Source organism: Embiotoca jacksoni, unplaced genomic scaffold (genome assembly GCF_022577435.1).
Source record: "Embiotoca jacksoni isolate LCO1_2020_lvr unplaced genomic scaffold, fEmbJac1.0.p SCAF_4, whole genome shotgun sequence".
Taxonomy (NCBI): Eukaryota; Metazoa; Chordata; class Actinopteri; family Embiotocidae; genus Embiotoca; species Embiotoca jacksoni.
The window spans coordinates 16,714,066-16,735,170 of NW_027185392.1; the positions used below are offsets into that span (position 1 = coordinate 16,714,066).

Consider the following 21,105-nt stretch of genomic DNA (forward strand, 5'->3'; position numbering starts at 1 on the left):
GGTTGCACAGTATTTCGGTGGTCTACAGATGTTTAGGAATAAAGCTCGAAGGGAATTCAGAGCCAAATATTCAAAAGAAGTAAAATGACCAAAGGAAATCTGCTTGCATTGAAGAGAATCGTTAAATAAAATATCAACTCCACCTCCTTTCTTATGCGCTCTTGCTTCACTCATGAAACTGAAGTTGTGAGGTGTTGACTCAATAAGATCAGCTGCACTGTTATCTTGGTCCAACCAAGTTTCAGTTAAAAACAAAAAGTCAAGTTTGTGCCTAACAATAAAATGGTAAAGGGAGGGAGGTAAAGACTCCTCCTCTTGGAGGGGGAGGAGGAAGTGGGTGATAAGAGGCGGTCCCTGATGATGAGGTTGGAGACTCCTCCTCTTGGCTCTCCTTTGGTGGGGGCATCCTTCCCCGAAGGTCTCTACGGCAATGTTGTGGGGTTATCTCTTGTTTAGACTCCTCTTGTCTCTTGTCCTTGGCAGTGGGAACAGACGGGTGACGCAGGAAATAAAATAGATTAGAGGTAAACAGTCTTACCCCTGACCGTTCAGGCAAACTCCATCTGCCTTAAAAAGATGTCTGCGCTCCCAAAAAAGGTAGAAATTGTTGAAAAAAATTTAATGAATGGTCAGCACATACAGTTGACAACCATTTGTTCAGTGCAAACAGCCTGCTGAATCTTTCATCTCCTCCTCTAACAGGTGGAAGAGGACCATTGATAAACATCTCAGCATTGACAGAGCTGACTGTGTTTAACAGATCAATAAAGTCTCGCTTCAGAACTTCAGACTGTTGTTTCACAATATCACAGTTTCCTGTATGCACCATGATGTTTTTCACCGTGGGATGGTCAGCCACGATGTCCAGGATTTTGTCTCTCCTGTTAGAGACCATATCTTTCGGAAAGCAGAGTATTTTGGTATTCTTGCTGCACATCGTTCTACAAACTTTTACAGCAAAGTCACCAACAGTCAGAGTCTCAGGTCCAATCATTAGCTTTCCCTGCGGCCTTTTACGTTCATTTTACTCTTAGTCCTTACCCTGCTTTGAGAAGATAGCTGCTTATCCAGGTCATCAGATGGAGATTTAAGATCCTGCGACAATGGAGCAAATCTGTTTTCAAGTTGTAGGCTCGATTGTTGTGGAGGTTTTTTTTTGGCTGGTTCTCCTTTTCCCAGCGGTCCTTGGATGTGTCCTGCTGAGTGCAGGGGTTGAGGAGGAGTTCTGCCTGTGTGGTAGTGCAGGCCAGCCAGTCGCATCACAAATCTCAGGGCGCTGGGCTCTGCCTGTCAGTCGTCCTCCCACATCCTGAGGGTATGAATTCCTCTTTGGCTTTGCACCGAGAGTGTTCCAGGGAGGATTACTGTTTGAGGATTCATTATCTGCTACACATCCCTCCTATTTCTTGGTAGGCCTGGTGGTGTTAGTTAACTGTGTCTTGGCTTGCATTTTTCCAATGTTTTGAGTCCATATTAAAGTGGTATCATTCCCACACAGTCCATTTACCTCCACATTTACTTCTAGTCTGTGGATTTTTGTTTCCAAGATTGCAATCTTCTGCAGGAGTTTGTGGTAGTCGTCCGTGGAGAAGGGAGGCATCTTGCTGCTACTTAGCTTTAGCTTAGCTGCTAATTAGCCTTAGCAACTGTTGGCTTTGCTCCCGTAGTAATGAGGTGAGAAGTTGTTTGTTTTTTGGGAAAAATGGCAATGGCTTAATTAATCTACAAAAAATAAAATGACAGTGATCTCAGATTTTCACAAAAAAGAAAGGGAAATAAAAGCAGAAAAATGCAAGAAAATGCAGGAGCAAGCAGAAAAGCGTCTGCACTGCTTGAAGGTGACCTTCTCGTCCAGAAGGACTTTTAAGTTGAAATAAAAAAAAGTCACGTCTTGATTTTAGAAATGAGATCTATTTTGTGTCTTTCCTGCAGGCTATTTAATACAGAAAAACATTTTTAAAAAGTGAATACATTCCAAATAAAATAATCATTTTTTTTCAGCCTTTAATTAAGGCTTTTAAGTTTCATTTTCCTAAGATAACAAAAAAAAAACTCAGTGCAGCAAGAAAACTTGGTTGTTCAGAATTTGTTAGTTCCAACTATCCTCTAAAATCTGTTTTCCTTTTATCTCAAAACTGTTAACCTAAAAAAAATAACTCTAAATTGTGTTTTTATGACCTCCAGTGGTTTAATCTTTTCCACCCTAGAGGTCCACCAGTGTAAAAATGCTACCATCTGCTGGGTGGCCGGATCAGTATGAAAATTTTTTTTTTTTTAAATGGAGCAAACAGAAGAGAGAAGTGTAGGTGTGGTGATTTCGATCAGCTAGTTTACTCATTTCTGTGTCTACAAGGCACCATTTGATTGGCTTACACTGGAAAGAGTCCAGTGAAGGCCTAATGTTTGATTGGAAGAGAGAGAAGGCCAGTAACATTTCGACACACACTCTCCATCTGAGATAAATAAACCTACAAACGTGCAGTGACACATGCATTGAAGGTTTCTCACACCTGAGCAGAGGTACCAGAGCAGCTCAGACACAAACGCAGTCATGAGGACGCACAAGCTTTTGTCCATAACTCTGCTGGGCCTGCTGCTGTGGGCCTCCTGCACCCAGGCCGAGGACACCACTGACCAACAGACCGAGACACAAGAGGAGACGACAGAGGAAACAGAAGAGGCACCAAAGAAAGAGAAAACATCGGAGATAGAAGAGGAGAAAGACGTGATGGTTCTCCACATCAACAACTTTGCCAGAGCTCTCAACGAGAATCAGTATTTACTGATCGAATTCTGTAAGTTGAATTGAAAACAGAGTCAAAAATTCTTTAAAACAGTCCATTATTATGATACATGAGCTCTTTTGTGTCCAATTAGTGATTATTTCCTTATAAATATTTCCCTCATATTTGTTTGTCTTTTGTTGTTGCATTTCAGCACAAATAACATCAGTTACAACATATGTTAAAATAAAACGTGTTTTCATTGGCAGATTTTGTATTCAAATATGTCACAGATGTGTACCTTAAATAAGACATGCACATGTAATAATACAGAAACGTACATGTAAATTTAGCACAGAGGTTCCTTCTTAAACTTCGGAACATGAATATTTGGAATAAATTCAGCTGAAGAAGGTTGTTAGCTGTGAATGAAATCTTTAGGAGCTGAATTAGTGGACGAGGTTTGAATTTCTTTTGACAGCACAAAATAGAAAATGACTACTATAGGTTTCCACGAGTGCTTTCTGTCCCAGGGCTTGAGAGCATTTAGGCATTATCATAGGAACGTCCAAATGTGCACACACGTGACCTGTCCTGTCCAGATGTTGTCCCGGTTCAACTCTCCCACAGATGAGCTCAGCGTTACCAGAGGAGAGGCCATGACAAGGAAAAGAGCAAAGTGGTGAAGGCTGAGCCCAACTGGCTGTTTTGGTTAAAACCCCTCAATTTTCAGTGTCTCCTGTAAATAATGCTGCAGATAGACATAAACTATAATATATATATATATATGTGTGTGTGTGTAGATGCTCCCTGGTGTGGCCACTGCAGACAGCTGGAGCCAGTTTATGCCGAGGCTGCTGGGAAGCTGAAGAAGGAGGAACAGGGGATGCGTTTGGCCAAAGTGGACGCCACAGAGGAGAAAGAGCTGGCTGAGGAGTTTGACATCGGAAGCTTCCCCACTCTGAAACTGTTCATTGACGGGGACCGCAAGCAGCCTGTCGACTTCACTGGTAAGCGCACACACACACACACACACACACACACACACACACACACACACACACACACACACACACACACACACACACACACACACACGGGATTCACGTTTTTACATACCTCACCAGTGAGCCTGTCAGTGTGTGTGTTTGTGTTTACCTGTTCACCTGTAGCTTGCTTAATAATGTTTTTATTTAATATCCAGTTGAAGAAATAGTTTTAAAAAAATCTTGGAAAAATAGGGGTTACACATGTAGAAACAATCTAGGATGTTCATGCAGCAGCAAGTGACAGGAAACACATTTTCACAATGTCACAATAGCTTACTGTATACTACTACTTTATTCATTTTGAACCTGCTGTCATGGACATCTGTCACCTATGGCAACCTGACACAATACATCCTTTTTCAGAGCAGTAATTTTGACTCGTCATAGCAGGTAAAGCACAGGTGTATTAATGATAGCTGCTTTCCACTTAGGGGAGAACGGTTGTGCACGCTGGTTCACTGTCATGGCTCATACTGGCACACTGAAGGGAACTCAGCCATCATTAAGTGCTGATTGTTACTAAGTCAAAATGGCTGCCGTGTAAAAGGTCTATTGTCCAGTGAAACTGTGTCTAGAAGCAATGTTAATGCTAATATAGGCTGCTGTTTTCCTGCTGCACAAGTTCAGGTTACAGGTCTGGTTAGATTTGTAACGTATGAAAGTCCTGTCCTATCTTCAAAAACAGTTATTCTAAAACCCATCTTTACAATTATCCACTTTGTTGCTGAAAATTAGTTGAGAAATAACGATGGCTCTCATGAAGCTTTAGAAAGGGAGGTGATTAGCTTTGTCTAGTAAAGCAAGCAGCTAACATAAAGTAAAAACTCAATCCACCTACCGGCTCCTCTAAACAGCCATTAGGTGGTTTGCATCAGCCTTTTCTGATCCGACTGTTTGTTTACTGACTGTTTCTTCTCTCTCTCCCCTCAACCTGTTTGTCTAAATCCACCTAGTTATTCCACATTTTTAAAATCGTACCTCTTTGTTGTTCAATTCACCTGAAATAACTAATTTACTGAGACTACTTGACTGTGATTTGTGTGTTTCCAGGTAAGAGGTCAGCAGTGGGAATAATGCAGTGGATGAAGCGTCGTGCTGGCCCCGGTGCTCCAGCTCTCATCTCTGCAGACTCTGCAGCTCAGTTCATCGACGGCCAGAACATCGCTGTTGTCGGATTCTTTGATGTAGGTTTTTCTATTTAATCAAAGTTATGCAATCATCTATACATTTTTATTTATTGCGATGTGTCGTCATCTCGTTCCCTCCTGCAGAGTCTGGAAAGTGAGGCAGCTAAGGTGTTCAAGGAGGTTGCTTTGGATGTGACTGACACAGAGTTTGCCATCACAGCAGCTCCAGAGGTTTTCCAGAAGTATGAGGTGAAAGCCAACTCGGTGGTGCTCTTTAAAAAGGTATGAGGCTTCACTGAGGAGCAGAGTTCAGTGTTTCACAGACAGGCAGTGCAAAGATATACAAGAAGCCCTGATGATGTCAGCTTTGCTGCCATCTAGTGCCTAGAAACAGTTCCTACAGCAGGCTACGTAGGTCTGAGGTTCAAATGATCTCACCGGGGAAGAAAGTCAAACATATTTTAATGTTTTTGGATTTGTTTAAGGGGTTTGATGACTTTAGATTTAAGGTTTAATTTAGAACGAGAACAAGGGCTAACCCACTGAGCACCTGATAAAATGATCAAGCCTGCCAGTACTGCAATAAATATTGATTATTGATTAATTTGCCACAAGTCAAGTAAGAAAATAAATGACAGAACTACAATGTAATACAATATATTACATTTTTGTAATGTAATAGTGGCCCAATGGGTTGGGGGCCGTAGTTTAGAGCATCTATTTGAAGTGACATAACATTTGTCATTGAACAACAACAAAGAGACTAACTGAGCACAAATAGCTGCAATATGACTAAAAAATACACAAAACAACCACAAAAAGACACATGTCCCGGTCTGTGTAGGGTAAACTGTGAATTATTTAATTTTTCTTGTGTTTTGTGAATATTTGGCTTGACCTGTATGCTATTTTTAACAGAGCAACGATTATTGTTTTCATAATATAAAAGTTTTTAATATAAAAATGTTCACAGGATAAAAATAATGTAATAATTGAAATTGTGGTTCTGTTGGATGACTAATTAGTTCATTAACTAATTGTTTCAAAATTAGATTTGTGGTTAAGGGTCAAGGTATACCAGACTAAGTTTAGAAAATGTATGTATTTGTGTGTGTGTTTGCTAGTTTGATGACGGCAGAGCAGACTTTATGTTGTCAGAGGAGGGGAAGCTGGACAAAAACAATCTGATCACCTTCATCAAGGAAAGCAGCCTGGAGCTGATCATCCCATTCAGCGAGGAGGTAACACACACACACACACACACACAATATATATATAATTTGATATGTATTTCAAATTTATAATCATGCATTTGTGTGTGTGTGTGTGTGTGTGTGTGTGTGTGTGTGTGTGTGTGTGTGTGTGTGTGTGTGTGTGTGTGTGTGTGTGTGTGCGTGCATGTTTTCAGACAGCAGACAAGATCTTCACCTCCAGCATCGTCCTGCACAGCCTGCTCTTCATCAACTCCACTGTGGAGAGTCAGAAGAGCCTGTTGGCCGAGGCCAGGACTGTTGCCAAAGATTTCAAGGGCAAGGTAACAGCCTTGTGTGTGTGCGTGTATGTATGTGTGTGTGTGTGTGTGTGTGTGTGTGTGTGTGTGTGTGTGTGTGTGTTTGTGCGTGCGTGCGTGCGTGCGTGCGTGCGTGCATGGGTGTGTGTGGGTGTGTGTGAGTGTGTGTGTGTATGTGTGGGTGGGTGGGTGCGTGCTTGTATTGCTCACGTTGTGGGGACATAAATCTTTTTACATAGTCACAGGGCTCGACTTCCTTTTCAAGGACAAAAATTAAGTCCAGAAACATAAATCCTTACATTTTAAGATGAGGACTTGGCTTAAGGTAAGTCAATGTAACGTCCTCTAAAGTGATGGAAATATAACCGTGTGTGTGTGTGTGTGTTCTGCAGATGCTGTTCATTGTGATTGATGTTACAGCAGCTCTGGTACATGTACTAAAATACTTTGCCGTGTCCGAGAGCGACGCCCCCACTGCACGCATCATCAACATGGAGACAGGAAAGAAGTTCAACATTGACTCCGGGAATCTGACGGCCAACTCACTGCGACAGCTGTGCCAGGAGGTTGTGGGTGGCAGTGCCAAGGTAACACACACCTACACACACACATACCTTTCATACTTGACACAGCAGCATTAAACCCAGTAACTGGTCCTGCTTTGTGCTGCAGCCCTACTTTCGGTCTGAGGAGCTCCCGGAGGACTGGAACAAGGGACCAGTCAAAGTGCTGGTGGGCAAGAATTTTGAGTCTGTTGCTCTGGACCCGACCAAAAACGTCTTCGTGGAGTTTTGTAAGTCAGTCTGCACTTTTCAAACTGGGACTGGAGCTTTTGATATCAGTGAAATCAGCTTATCAGTTATCATTAAATTCAATCAAATTCATGTTGTCTTGACACCATTTCAGACTTTAAAATCATTAGTTCATGACTTGACCTCCTCCTCTATTCATTAACACACTTCACTGCACAGGATGATGTGTTTTACAGTTCGACTCCAATCTGCTGAAAGTGAAAAGTCGCACTGAGCTCTGATCTGAGCTGAAGGCATATAGCTGTGAACAGGATTTGTGACATCACAACAAGTTTGGAGGATAATCCTGGTCCAACAGAAAACTAAAACCTGCATAATACAAACACTTAGAATGGTCTTCCAGTGATTCAGGAGATTTCCTGTATCCAGCAGTTCAACTTTTAATATGAAAAATATTTGCTTATGTACCGCAGTGCGGGGGTTGTGTTGTTAGTTTTTAAAAAATTCTAACTGATTGAATTTATCAGGCACAAGTTACTAATATTAGCAGGTCTGTTTGTTTTTTTTTATTATATGAATGAATATTCTGCTGATTGTTTGCACCTGTCTCTGAATCTGTCAGAAAATGGAACAAAAATGAAGATTCATGTGTCTGAAATATTATTTTACTGCTCACTGCAGAGGAAGGTGCTGAGTTTTTAGTTTGTTGGAAATACAAATGAGTGATGAGGCTACTGCCAGTGAGCTGATGCAGCCCTTATATACTGATATTATAAATGTTTTGCCTTTAAATATGAATACTATCAACATTTAGGTTGTGTAATTATGACATGGAAACACCTTCATTTGTAAAACCTGGAACCAAATACACAAAAGTGCCTGAAAAAGCAACTGAACATGGACGGCTCCCATCAGCCATCGTTCACTGTAATGAAACCCTAATTTTAATGGACGATTATGTTAATGCTTACAAGTTGTTCACATATGCATCTTGATTTGCAGCATTATTCACATGCAGTTCTTCCCAGCATGCATTGCATTTGGGCTAAAAACTCTTTGAAAAGTGCTTAGTTTGAAAAAAAAGTAGCCTGAATGTACATTTGTGTTTTTTGTGTGGTTTTTTTTTAAGAATAATTGTGCTCATTTTAATATAACCATCATTTCTGTCTTTTATTCTCATATATCTCAATACATTTTGGAGATATGAGACACATCAACGCTGCAAAGTCAGATGAGGCTAAATTCATTAATGATCAGTAAGACAAACCTGTGATAGAAATCATTGATTTGGAGGGAAGAAGTCAAAGGAGAAAGTGTTGATTGTTGATAGAAATAGAGAATAGAAAGAGTGGAGAGTGTAAAGTTGTCTAGCCAATCTATCTCTGAGTTCCTCCCCTCCTAGCTCCAGTTAATATTGTTACCCAGAATGTTCTTTATTTACCTTTAAGGAGAGGCTCCTGCTTTATCCTTGAAAGTTGGTCCACCCCATGAAATCAGACTGTCTCGGTCTATAACTGTAACAGACCACGCCTTAAAGCGACAGAGTTGAAGAGGACGTAGTGACCTCATGAGCTACAGAAACCTGATGAGACAGCGACCTGATTGATAAGATAGGGAGACCTGATGATGAATGAAAATTCCTTCTCATTTTAGTCAGATGATCAAAATCAAGTTTATCTGTCAAAAACAGTTTCTGCAGGTTTTTTATAAAATCATAATGAACTTCTGAACAGTTTGTGTTTTTATCCTTATGCACAGAGCCTCTAGATGTAAATATATCAAATAAAGGTTTGCTTGAACACATGTAGGCCGGAGTAATGTACATTTCTAAAAGCTTTAAGGCACCAAAGATGTTCTTTACTTTGAAATGTTTCTGCCACCCCAACATTAAAGAGACCAGTTACAGTATTAATCAGTAGGTATTAATAAAGTAAATACCTACCGACCTACCTACCTATGAGGTCTACTGATGCCCCCTTTCATCCCCTAACAATGCCATCTGTGTGTGTGTGTGTGTGTGTGTGTGTGTGTGTGTGTGTGTGTGTGTGTGTGTGTGTGTGTGTAGATGCTCCTTGGTGTGGACACTGCAAGGAGCTGACTCCCATCTGGGAGCAGCTGGCTGAGAAATATGCAGATCATGATGACATCATTATAGCTAAGATGGACTCCACAGCCAACGAGGTGGAGTCTGTTACGGTTGATGGATTTCCAACACTCAAGTATTTCCCAGCTGGAGGCAAAGAGGTTTGCACGCACCGCCCACACACACACACACACACACTCACACACACACACACACACACACACACACACACACACACACACACACACACACACACACACACACACACGGTCATACTTTCTCATTTCGTTCTGTTTCTCTCAGGTGATCAACTACACTGGAAAAAGGGATCTGGAGACGTTTTCTAAGTTCCTGGATGGTGGAGGAGTGTTACCTGAGGAGGAGCGTGAAGAGGACGAAGATGAGGAAGGAGAGGACAGTGCGGAGGAAGGTGATGGTGACGAGAGCAAGGTTTGTATTTTTGCTGCCACTTCATTTAATTTTCACTTGAAAATAACTCGACTCACAGCTTTCACTTTCTTTGTCTTTCTTTCAGGATTCTGAGGAGGTACCGACCAACAAAACATCCAAAGATGAGCTGTGATGTCACTTCCAGCCAATCCAGATCAACCTAGCATCTTCTAATTTTCTTAATAAAACTGATTAAGGTTTAAAAGTGTTGTGCACTCGTGAGTATCATGAATGGGTTGAAATTGTTCTAATTTGCATTTTTAAAAGTCTCTTGAAGCAGTTTAGGAAACTTAAAGCTCGGTTAATTAGTTCAATTTCCCAACTAAACTGTGGAATATGTGATACATGTTTATTAAGACTCTTAGTATAAAATTCACACACGTAGTCAGTGGTAAACACAAGAAATGGTAGTGAGCTGAACAAAAGAAAGAAAGAAAGAAAGAAAGAAAGAAAGAAAGAAAGAAAGAAAGAAAGAAAGAAAGAAAGAAAGAAAGAAAGAAAGAAAGAAAGAAAGAAAGCTGATCAAACAAAATAAAAAATAAAATGAAGAATCATTCAGCTACTGATCTCAACATGGACTTAATCATAATAATGCTTTAAATTGTAACTGTTTGCCCATTTTTCCCAAAACATGCATAGTTGTCTGTTTTTAAGATTCACATTAGAGAGTAAAGAATAAACAGACAAAAACTAAACGTTCTGTACAAATACAAAAACGTATTCTCTTGTTCAGGCTGCGATTCCTGATTGATCTAAACGATGAGGATATTTATATACACAGCTATTCCTCTCTCTAAATGTTTGGTGTCACAGTGCTCTGATATTCATATCAGGATTAAAACTGACTTTAAACTAATCACTGGGATTTATATTATTAGATTATTAGATTTTTCAGATAAACTTTTTTTCCACATTTGATCTAATAATACACCCCATGTTTGGGATTTACTGTAATATATATTAAATAAATACAACCAATTACAACTTTTAATGTGTAGACATTTTATATTATGAGTTTGAGTATGGCTGTGTTTTACTATTTTGTCATTCATGATGTATTTCTTCAACAGCTACCACTTTGGTGTCCACTGGAAGAGTTACAGTTACAATAACATACATTTAAATCTTCCGTCAGCTACATTTTAAACCATTTATTCAATTCAATGCAGATGCTAACTGATTACCACTGGGTTTTAACAGTTCAATTTCCATAACAAAAAAACTATTTTAAATCAATGTAGCAGGGCCAGATATTGTCTTTAATATTTTGTTTTACTTTTATTTACCTGCCTTAATTACCCACAATGTTATTTTCATTTTGCATAGTTACCCAGTACATTCTTTTTTTTTTTTAATCTATATTGGTAAATAAAAGTATGTCTCAACGTGTATGTGTCAAAACTTACATAAATCATTAAGGAAATGTTGCACACACTACTGGATTACATTTTAGTGGTTACTGAAGTGTAAAATAAGTGTTGCCAGAGAATGAGTTGGCAATTAGGAAACCGGTGTAAGAAGGTAAACTCACGAGAGAGAAGGCGTGGAACAGGGTGAAAGTGCACGAGGGAAACAGAGGGTTGATTTTCAGTCTGTCAAAAGGAAAATGTTTCTAATTCCAGAGGAAAACAGGTTCAACAGGCTGTGATGTCACGGCTGTCACAATATGGTTCGTGTTTTCTCCTGCCAGCCACGCTTCCTCCTTCGTCCAAGGTAAGACCACTGATATATTACACTGTTTAATTAGTGGATAACGACACATGCTCTTCACAGGCAGTATTAGTGGGGTGTATATGGCAGGGAGCAGGTCTGTGCCCGTTTGGATCAGACACCAGGGCCTGGATGATTCTTGTTTACATAAGAGGAGAGTTCCCATGTGAGCTACAGAGTTACATGGCTACATTTAGCAGGTGTGTTTAATGGCTGATACAGTTGGTTTTAGGTGACATGTTGGCACGAAACGATATCTTCATGATTCAGGGTTTCTCATGTTCAGCGTTACATGAGTATCCCCTATTCTATCAGGTGAGATAGATTTAATAGGAGTAAAATTATTTTAAACAGATGTTATCTCTGAATTTATTCTATATGTATTAAAGTGCTCTGGATATTAAAATTGTACAGCAGGACTGATTTTGTATGTTAACTTTGAAAATAACCCAGATTCATTTATAGGGCATCACAATGTGTGTAAGTGAGGAAAAAAGTCTGGGAACGTTACACTAACTATACAGTACTGTTGGAGTGGGTGGTGTTTTGACCCGAGGAGATGATACAGAATCAGAGCTGCAGACTCAACTGCAGTAACGTGATAATCCTGCATCACACAGCCTGTAATACAAAGAGACAAACAGCTACCTAAAATACCTGCAGTATTTACAACTGACTATTTCCAGTATCAACATACACTCTGCGGTAGATTAAAAGAATTAGTATTAAGTACTATGAATAAAATACAGTTGTAGATACAGTGGTGCTTGTAGAGTGTGTTTCATTTGCACTACAAACTGGAAAAGGCAAAGCTGTAAATGAAGAACATGTCAGATTATTTAAATTCATTTAAAGTAGTAGTTAAGTGCCATTGTAGACATTATGTATAGATATTTTGTGACTTTAGTATCTTCATTCTGCAGTATGGCGAAAACTGGTGCAGAGTATGTGCTGGGTCAGATCTATATTGCGAGGAGGGCAATATCTTATTTTCTACCTGCATTTTTAAATTTCTTCTTTTTCTGGCATTTTGCCTTTATTAGTTAATGCAGTGGAAATAAACATGTGGGGAGCAGGGGAATGACATGCAGCAAAGATCTGGTCCACTGAGAATTAAAACAGGTACTCAGCTGCTGAGGCCCTTTCATTACATTACATTACATTACATTACATTACATTACATTACATTTAATTTAGCTGACGCTTTTATCCAAAGCGACTTACAATAAGTGTATTCAACCATGAGGGTACAAAACCCAGAACAACAGGAATCAAGAAAATACAATTTCTTCAAGAAAGCCAAACTACAAAGTGCTAAAAGTAAGTGCCATTTTAAGTGCTACTAAAGTTTTCCTATTCAAGGTAAAGTCTGAAGAGGTGTGTTTTTAGCCTGCGGCGGAAGATGTACAGAGTTTCTGCTGTCCTGATGTCATCGGGGAACTCATTCCACCATTTAGGAGCCAGGACAGCAAACAGTCGTGATTTTGTAGAGTGTTTAGCTCGCAGTGAGGGAGCAACAAGCTGATTGGTAGATGCAGAGCGGAGTGAACAGGCTGGGATGTAGGGTTTGACCATGTCCTGGATGTAGACTGGACCCGATCTGTTCACAGAACGGTACGCAAGTACCAATGTTTTGAAAACGGATGCGGGCGGCTACTGGTAACCAGTGAAGGGAGCGGAGGAGGAGGAGTAGTGGGAGTGAATTTAGGAGGTTAAAGACCAGTCGAGCTGCGGCATTCTGGATGAGCTGCAGAGGTCGGATGGTACTAACAGGTAGACCTGCCAGGAGAGAGTTACAGTAGTCCAGACGTGAGATGACCAGAACCTGGACCAGAACCTGCGCCGCCTTCTGAGTGAGAAGAGGACGTATTCTCCTGATGTTGTGCAGCATGTATCTACAGGAATGCATTGATGTTGGCAGAAAGAGAGTTGACTGTCGAGTGTCTCCGAGGTTCTTAGCAGTCAGGGTCGGGGATAACACAGAGTTGTCCAAGGTAGTAGTCAGGTCGAGGGTGGGAGAGTCTTTCCCTGGAAAGAAGAGCAGTTCGGTCTTGTCGAGGTTGATTTTCAGGTGGTGTGAGGACATCCACAGAGAGATGTCAGTCAGACAGGCAGAGATTTGTGCTGCTACCTGTGTTTCAGATTGGAGAAAAGAGAGGATCAGTTGGGTGTCATCAGCATAGCTGTGGTAGGAAAAGCCATGTGAGTGAATGACAGAGCCGAGAGAGTTGGTGTACAGAGAGAAGAGGAGGGGACCCAGGACGGAGCCTTGAGGGACACCAGTAGTGAGAGGACAAGGTTCAGACACAGATCCTCTCCAAGTTACCCGGTAGGTGCAGTCGTTGAGGTAGGATGAGAACAGGGAGAGAGCAGAGCCTGAGACACCGAGGTCCTGGAGAGAGGAACTAAGGATCTGGTGGTTCACTGTGTCAAATGCAGCAGAAAGGTCAAGCCCATGAACTGTTCAACTCAACCACTTGGCCATCAGGTCGCCCCTGTAGATCTATTTTTGATGAAGAGTTAACCTCAGTCTTTTTCTATGTGGTAAAATTATTAAAAGATATATGCTGCTGGATTCCATTCATACATAATTTCCTGTAAATTACATTACATTACATTTCATTTAGCTGACGCTTTTATCCAAAGCGACTTACAATAAGTGCATTTCAACCATGAGGGTACAAAACCCAGAACAACAAGAATCACCCTGAGAGTAGGCGGGCTACTTGATGTGGGAACGATAGATTCCACCACTTACTGTAAAACTACTCAAATCAGTGTCTACATTATGTAAACACATGAATATCTATTCGAAGAAATATGACCACTAAAAGTACCCAAAACAGTGTTCGAATTCATGAAAAGTCTTTAAAGCTTGGTCTGTAGTTGGCCACAGATGAGAACAACCCTGAATGACAAGTTATATCCTTCAGGTTAGGAACCCCTGATGTAGATGAACAACAGGTCATTCCAACCTGTCATCGGAGGAAAAGAACAGGTGTTATCAACCACAATAACCTTTAGTTTGGTTTGGGCCTTTTTCTTATCTGGATCTGTCTGCCTGCCATTGATCATTAGCATCTTGTTTGACTGGATGATCTCCTGATGGAACCTCCTTCATATGAGGACGCCCGTTTCCACCCGCCTGCACTGGGCACTGAAGCATTCAACTCCCCCCCTCCCCCCGGCTATGACGCCTCCATCTTGTCCCCCACAACACCTCCTCCCACCTACGGAGAAGCAGGTGAGATGAAACGTTACTGCTCTGTAAGTCAGCTCGTTAGATGCCGCTGAATGTACGTCCACAGCAAGCCAGCTAAATTTTAAAAACTAGTCTTTATCTGTTTATTTTGGGTCGTTTATCTACATGAAGTACCAGTTTTTTACAATTCAACTAGGGTTGGGCCCCAACGTTTGACAGACAGGTTAAAGCAAACAAAGACGAAACTTACAAAGATTGGTGTAAAGACAAAAACCAGGAAACTGAAAACAATACAGAGAAAAACAGAGTCCAAAGTCAAAGGTGAACAAAACAAAATGAGATGAGATGAGTCTAAGGATTTGTTTATTCATTTTCTTCTAGTTACGTTCCAGCCAGATCCTTTTCCTGTCCTGATTCCACCAACGCTGCCAACTGATGTGACCTCACCTCCCCAAAACACTGGATCCACGGTCCATCAAATCACACAAAGTCAATACTACATCTTTACTATTATATCTTTACTACTATTTACTATGTGCTTCCCCATTAGTTGCCCCCCCCCCTCCTCTAATATCTGTCTCTGTCTTCTAAATGGCAGTTGGTGTAACACCGTCGTCCAACGGCATTCAAACTCAGCCGGCCGTCGTTCGGACGCAGCCGCAGCCCGTTCCAATCTCAGTGACGCATCTGAGGGACGCCCCCGGTTTGGTACGCTGCCCACACTGCCAGCATCTTGTCACCAGTGACGTCACATACGAGCCGGGGTGGGCTGCGTGGTTCATTTGTGCCCTTCTCACACTGATGGGGTGAGAGCAAAACACACACACACACACACACACACACACACACACACACACACACACACACACACACGAGTATTTAACATAAGAGTGCTTCAACAAAGCTTCCCCTCTGTGTTCTCCATCTGTGTCTCAGGTTGGTCTGTGGGTTCTGTCTGATACCGTTAATGTCACGTCGACTGCAAGACGCACATCACTACTGTCCACGCTGTCGGAATCAGCTGCACGTTTCCACAAGATGACGCCTACAGGATTCACGAAGCGCTTTTGTCACACCGTGGACATGTAAACTAAGAATATAAGGAGCATATATGTGTTGTCTGTGGCAGACACAGCGCATGCTGAATGTAGAGGTGGACAGAGGAGCAGGGTTTTGCTTTTGGAACAGTTTAAAAAAAATGTTTGGACATTTTCTGCAGCTGTCACTGTTGAACTTTTTTACCAGCGGGAATGAAAACTCAGCTGCTTTTTACTATGAAGGACAAAATTACCATCTCGTAATAACCAACTTTTAAACTGCACAGGATGAGTATGCATAAACCAAACAGCTTCTGAATATCAGTTTTTTTAATCCTCTGCGACTGGAGGCATTATGTTTTCAGGTTGTCTTTCTGATTGCCCCATTTTTTTTTTTAGGCAAAAATGTTCACTTGGACTCAAGGATGATGTTCTGTCTATTGGGTTGATGTTTAGATTATTTTAATTTATCCCCCTGGTGGTTGCATGTGTTATTGCAGTTAGTTTAGCAGTAGAAGTCTTCTCTTCATTCATTGGCCAATAGGGTCACATGACGTGGCCAGAGCAATGATTCCAGCGCACAGCAGAGGTGAGGGATGACATGTGGGCAGCTGATCCTCTGCCTTTCTTACGTTGAGTGCCTTGAGAAGCAATGCTTGTGAGTACCAAAATATCAGGTGTGCTGAATTGTACTGCTTATTGAATGTTTACATAGAACTTTAACATAAAGAGAGACGTTTTTATGGAGCTAGTATTTTTTAGCATCTAAATTAAGGTAAAGCATTGTGATGACTCAGCAAAAATGTTAATTATCAAGCCATGCCTTGTTTGTTGAAAAGGAAGGTAATTTAGCACAGTGTTTTATTCTGTGTGGTACATCAGAAAAGATATGTAATTTTATTTTGACATACATACTGATTGAGTGATTTATTTTGTCCTTATTTCAGTTTTACAAAAAAGATTGTTGTACACGAGAAGAGGAAAACAAACAGTAAACGTTCATTCAACTTTACTTCTTCGTCTGACTCTCTATGCAACAGTATGTTCGCTATCTGTCGAAGTGTGGTCTGACACCTACTCTGAGGACAGAATAGTAAAAAAGCATTGCTTCTCAAGGCACTCAACGTAAGAAAGGCCCCTTTTAACTCTTTCAGAATATTCTGCCTCCACATCTAAAACAAAATCATCTGCTACAACAGCTGCTGCGGTGGCACGTGCTAAGGTGCAAGCAGCTAAAGCACGTGCAGCATTTGCACAACAGGAGGCAGAACTAAAAGTGAAAGAAGCTCATATAGCGGCTAGGCTGTCCACTCTGAACTGTGAAAGGGAAGTAGCAGCAGCTGAAGCAGAGGCTCAGGTCCTGGAGGCAGCTCTTGAACCGGAGTCTCGCAGAGGGAGTAAGAGGGACCTTCAGGTTACAGCAGAAGGAGCTGCTCAGCGTACTCATGACTATGTCGAACAACAGTCCCAGCTGCATAACTCTGACTGTGGAGCTCCTAAACTCAGTACATGTCTGCCAGTCCCACAACCCCACCAGCAGTTGAGAGAGCATCCTCATCACTCCCATAGTACACACTGGTATCCTCTCAGTGCTGTGCCTCAGAGTGGTTACTATGATGATACGCATGCAACAGCACAGCCCAAAAGCCCAACACCTGAGTTTTGCCAAAGCTCCATGGGTCAGGAAAACGACATCTCCAGGTCACAGCCAAAAGGGCAGATGCAATCGCATCATATTGTACCGCATGATTTCCCAACGGCTAATTCTAGTTCTTTAGCACAACCCTCTTTTGGCCAGCAGCCTACTTCTCCAGTTGATAGGGCAGCATATTACCCACAAACCGACGACAGAATTGGGGTAGGTGAAATCACAAGATATTTACTACGTCGTGAGCTAGTGAACTCCAGCCTTGTTAAATTCAACGACAAACCAGAAAATTATGCAGCCTGGAAGTCCTCATTCTACAATGCTATCGGTGGACTAAACTTAACTGGCAGTGAGGAGCTTGACCTCTTAACGAAGTGGCTGGGAAGTGAGTCAGCAGAGCATGTAACAAGAGTTCGTTCTGTACATGTGACAAACCCAGCAGTAGGTCTACAGAGAGCTTGGGAACGCTTGGAGGAGTGCTATGGCTCTCCTGAAGTTGTGGAGAAGGCACTCTTTGAGAAAATAGAGAACTTCCCAAAAATTAAACATGATGACCCCGTGAAACTCAGACAGTTGGGTGATTTATTAAAGGAATTGGAGGCTGCTAAATCTCAAGGAAATCTGCCTGGGCTGTCATATTTGGACACCGCTAGGGGTGTAAACCCCGTTGTTGAAAAGCTCCCTCGTGGTTTGCAGGAGAAGTGGCTTGTGCAGGGTTCAGTGTTCAAAGAGGAGCATCATACTTCCTTCCCTCCATTTGCATTCTTTACAAGCTTCATATGTAATGAAGCACGACGAAGAAACGACCCAAGTTTCTTTCTTTCAACAACCCCTGTGGTTACAAAGTCGGAGTATATCGGAAGAAAACAAGACTTTGATAAACGCCACATTTCAACTTACAAGACAGAAATCAGTTCAGGATCTCAAGTAGGTGGCTTGATTTCTAACCTCAAGTCAGCTTCTCAGACAAATGTTTCAGCAAATAAACTCAATGACATTGATAAACAGTGCCCAATTCACAAGAAGCCTCACCCCTTAAAGAAGTGCAGAGGTTTCAGAGCCAAATCATTAGAGGAACGCAAGATGTATCTAAAAGAAAATGGCATATGTTTCAAGTGTTGTTCCTCCACTACTCATTTTGCAAAGAGCTGTAAAGCAACCTTGAAATGTGCTGAATGTGGAGACAACAGTCATGTCACCGCTCTACATGCTGGACCTCCTCCATGGGTCAGTAACGACACCCCTTTAGAGCATGGCGGGGAGTACGAAGGAGACGTGCCTCAGCCAACTGTTAGCTCAAGGTGCACAGAGGTCTGTGGAATAGGTAAAGGCTCCAGATCCTGTTCAAAGATCCTTCTGGCCAAGGTGTACCCCCACGCTCACCCAGACAGAGCAAAAAGAGTCTATATTATGGTGGATGAACAAAGTAATAGATCCTTGGCCAGGTCCGATTTTTTCAGTCTGTTTCATATTCAAGGTTCAGAGGCTCCTTATACTCTCCGCACATGTGCAGGAACCACAGAGACCTCAGGGAGAAGAGCAACCAAATTTGTAGTTGAATCTTTAGATGGGACAGTTAACGTCCTACTGCCCACTCTCATAGAATGCAATGACCTGCCGGAAGATCGGTCTGAAATCCCCTCTCCAGAGGTTGCAAAACATCACCCTCACCTCAGATCCATTGCTCACAAGATACCACCTTTGGATCCAGAAGCCCAGATACTCATTCTCCTGGGACGCGACATCCTACGATTGCATAAGGTGCGAGAACAACGCAATGGTCCACATGACTCCCCTTATGCTCAGAGGCTTGACCTCGGTTGGGTTATTATCGGAGATGTTTGCTTGGGACCTACCCACAGACCAACAGAGGTGGCCTCATTCCGCACTAGTGTGCTTGAAAACGGGCGTCCATCTTACCTGACTCCATGCCCCAACCGGATCCATGTCAAAGAAAAACATACCATGCCAGCTTGGCAGAAGGTCTCTTCAAACAGTTTCAAACCAACTTCAGGTGACTGCACTCTCGGAAAAAACATCTTTGAGACAACTCGAGACGATGAAAAGGTGGGCCTTTCTGTTGAAGATAGGCAGTTCCTAAAAGTCATGGACCGAGAAATGCACATTGATGACAGTAACAGCTGGGTAGCACCCCTTCCATTTCAAGCACCCCGATCACATCTTCCAAACAATAGAGAACAGGCAGTAATGTGCTTAAACTCTCTTTGTCATTCTCTCGAGAAGAAACCAGAAATGAGAGCCCACTTTGTGGCCTTCATGCAGAAAATGTTTGATTGTGACCACGTTGAGCTAGCACCACCTCTGTCAGAAGGAGAAGAATGTTGGTATTTACCCATTTTTGGAGTATACCATCCACAAAAGCCAGGAAAAATCCGTGTTGTTTTTGACTCTAGCGCCCAATACCATGGCATCTCGCTCAATGATGTGCTACTTACCGGCCCAGACTTGAACAACACTTTGCTTGGAGTCCTGTTGCGATTCCGACAGGAAAACACAGCCGTCATAGCTGACATTGAACAAATGTTCCACAGTTTCCTTGTCAGCGAAGACTCTCGCAACTTTCTTCGTTTCTTGTGGTTCAGAGGAAATGATTTCAGGAATGAGATTGCTGAATACAGAATGAAGGTGCACGTATTCGGAAACAGCTCATCCCCTGCTGTCGCTATCTATGGTCTTCGTCGCGCTGCACAGCATGGAGAGACAGAATACGGGGAAGATGCTAAGCACTTCGTGGAGCGCAATTTCTATGTTGATGATGGCCTAACATCCCTCCCATCGGCCACAGAGGTCATTGACCTGCTCAAAAGGACACAGGAGATGTTGGCTTCCTCAAACTTGCGACTTCACAAAATAGCATCAAACAGCACTGAAGTCCTTGAAGCCTTTCCCACAGATGACCATGCCACGGATCTGAGAGATCTGGATTTGGATAATGGCGTCTCCTTCATCCAACGTAGCTTGGGACTGGGCTGGGATCTCAAGAAGGATGTCTTTACTTTCAAGGTGGCATCTTTGGACAAACCCTTCACACGCAGAGGTGTTCTAGCTACAGTGAACAGTTTGTTTGATCCTCTTGGCCTTGTAGCACCTGTTACCATCAGAGGGAAGATGATTCTCCGAGAGCTCATCTCTTCAGAAAATCTTGATTGGGACACACCCCTTCCAGAGGAGAAGGAGGCAGAGTGGAAGTTATGGAAAAAATCCTTGGATGAACTGAAAGGGTTGGAGATTCAGCGGTCTTACACAGCCTCTACCCTTTTGACAGCACAGAGAAAAGAGATCCATGTGTTTGCCGATGCTTCAGTTAAGGCTATTGCTTCTGTGGCCTACCTCAAGGTGATCAACAGCACTGGAGAATGCTCCATAGGATTCATACTTGGGAGGGCAAAGTTGGCACCCGTGGCTGCACACACCATCCCAAGGCTTGAATTGGGTGCTGCAGTATTAGCAGTTGAAGTAGCTGAGCTAGTCCAGAATGAACTGGATACGAGCTTGGATACAGTACACTTCTATACTGACAGCCGAGTGGTCCTTGGTTACATGCATAACCAGAGCAGGCGATTCCATGTCTATGTGTGTAACAGAGTTCAACGAATCAGGAAATCAACAAACCCTGAGCAATGGCACTATGTGTGTTCCACACAGAACCCCGCTGATCATGACACTCGATCTGTAAGTGCAGCTGACCTCGCCAGCACAACATGGCTCAGAGGACCTCCATTCCTTGCTCAGTCTGGGACGACACCAGCTTCAGAAGAGGAACCATATGATCTAATTCATCCTGACAGTGATG

At 42.2% G+C, this 21,105-nt stretch overlaps 2 protein-coding genes across 2 annotated transcripts; both read left to right on the forward strand.

Annotated features, from left to right (window-relative positions):
• The first annotated feature begins 2,529 nt into the window (after positions 1-2,529).
• On the forward strand, positions 2,530-10,097 carry pdia2 (protein disulfide isomerase family A, member 2). Its single transcript, XM_069167444.1, has 11 exons — positions 2,530-2,795; positions 3,527-3,733; positions 4,823-4,956; positions 5,044-5,181; positions 6,024-6,140; positions 6,308-6,433; positions 6,802-6,996; positions 7,082-7,202; positions 9,227-9,405; positions 9,548-9,694; positions 9,780-10,097. Exons 1-11 carry the CDS (start codon positions 2,552-2,554, stop codon positions 9,825-9,827), a joined length of 1,656 nt encoding a protein of 551 aa, XP_069023545.1. The 5' UTR covers positions 2,530-2,551; the 3' UTR covers positions 9,828-10,097.
• Positions 10,098-11,365: 1,268 nt separating this feature from the next.
• On the forward strand, positions 11,366-16,710 carry LOC138209106 (lipopolysaccharide-induced tumor necrosis factor-alpha factor homolog). Its single transcript, XM_069167472.1, has 5 exons — positions 11,366-11,407; positions 14,483-14,648; positions 14,988-15,095; positions 15,205-15,412; positions 15,543-16,710. The coding sequence occupies exons 2-5, from the start codon at positions 14,510-14,512 to the stop codon at positions 15,646-15,648; spliced, it is 561 nt and encodes a 186-aa protein (XP_069023573.1). The 5' UTR covers positions 11,366-11,407; positions 14,483-14,509; the 3' UTR covers positions 15,649-16,710.
• The last annotated feature ends 4,395 nt before the right edge of the window (positions 16,711-21,105 follow it).

Bases quoted from the DNA above. Each gene is read 5' to 3' on its own strand.
- LOC138209106 (XM_069167472.1), top strand. From the start codon at position 14,510: ATGGAACCTCCTTCATATGAGGACGCCCGTTTCCACCCGCCTGCACTG. The intron at 14,649-14,987 runs GTGAGATGAAAC...ATTTTCTTCTAG, and splicing joins TCCCACCTACGGAGAAGCAG to TTACGTTCCAGCCAGATCCT. The intron at 15,413-15,542 runs GTGAGAGCAAAA...TCTGTGTCTCAG, and splicing joins GCCCTTCTCACACTGATGGG to GTTGGTCTGTGGGTTCTGTC.
- pdia2 (XM_069167444.1), top strand. From the start codon at position 2,552: ATGAGGACGCACAAGCTTTTGTCCATAACTCTGCTGGGCCTGCTGCTG. The intron at 6,141-6,307 runs GTAACACACACA...GCATGTTTTCAG, and splicing joins TCATCCCATTCAGCGAGGAG to ACAGCAGACAAGATCTTCAC. The intron at 6,434-6,801 runs GTAACAGCCTTG...TGTGTTCTGCAG, and splicing joins CCAAAGATTTCAAGGGCAAG to ATGCTGTTCATTGTGATTGA.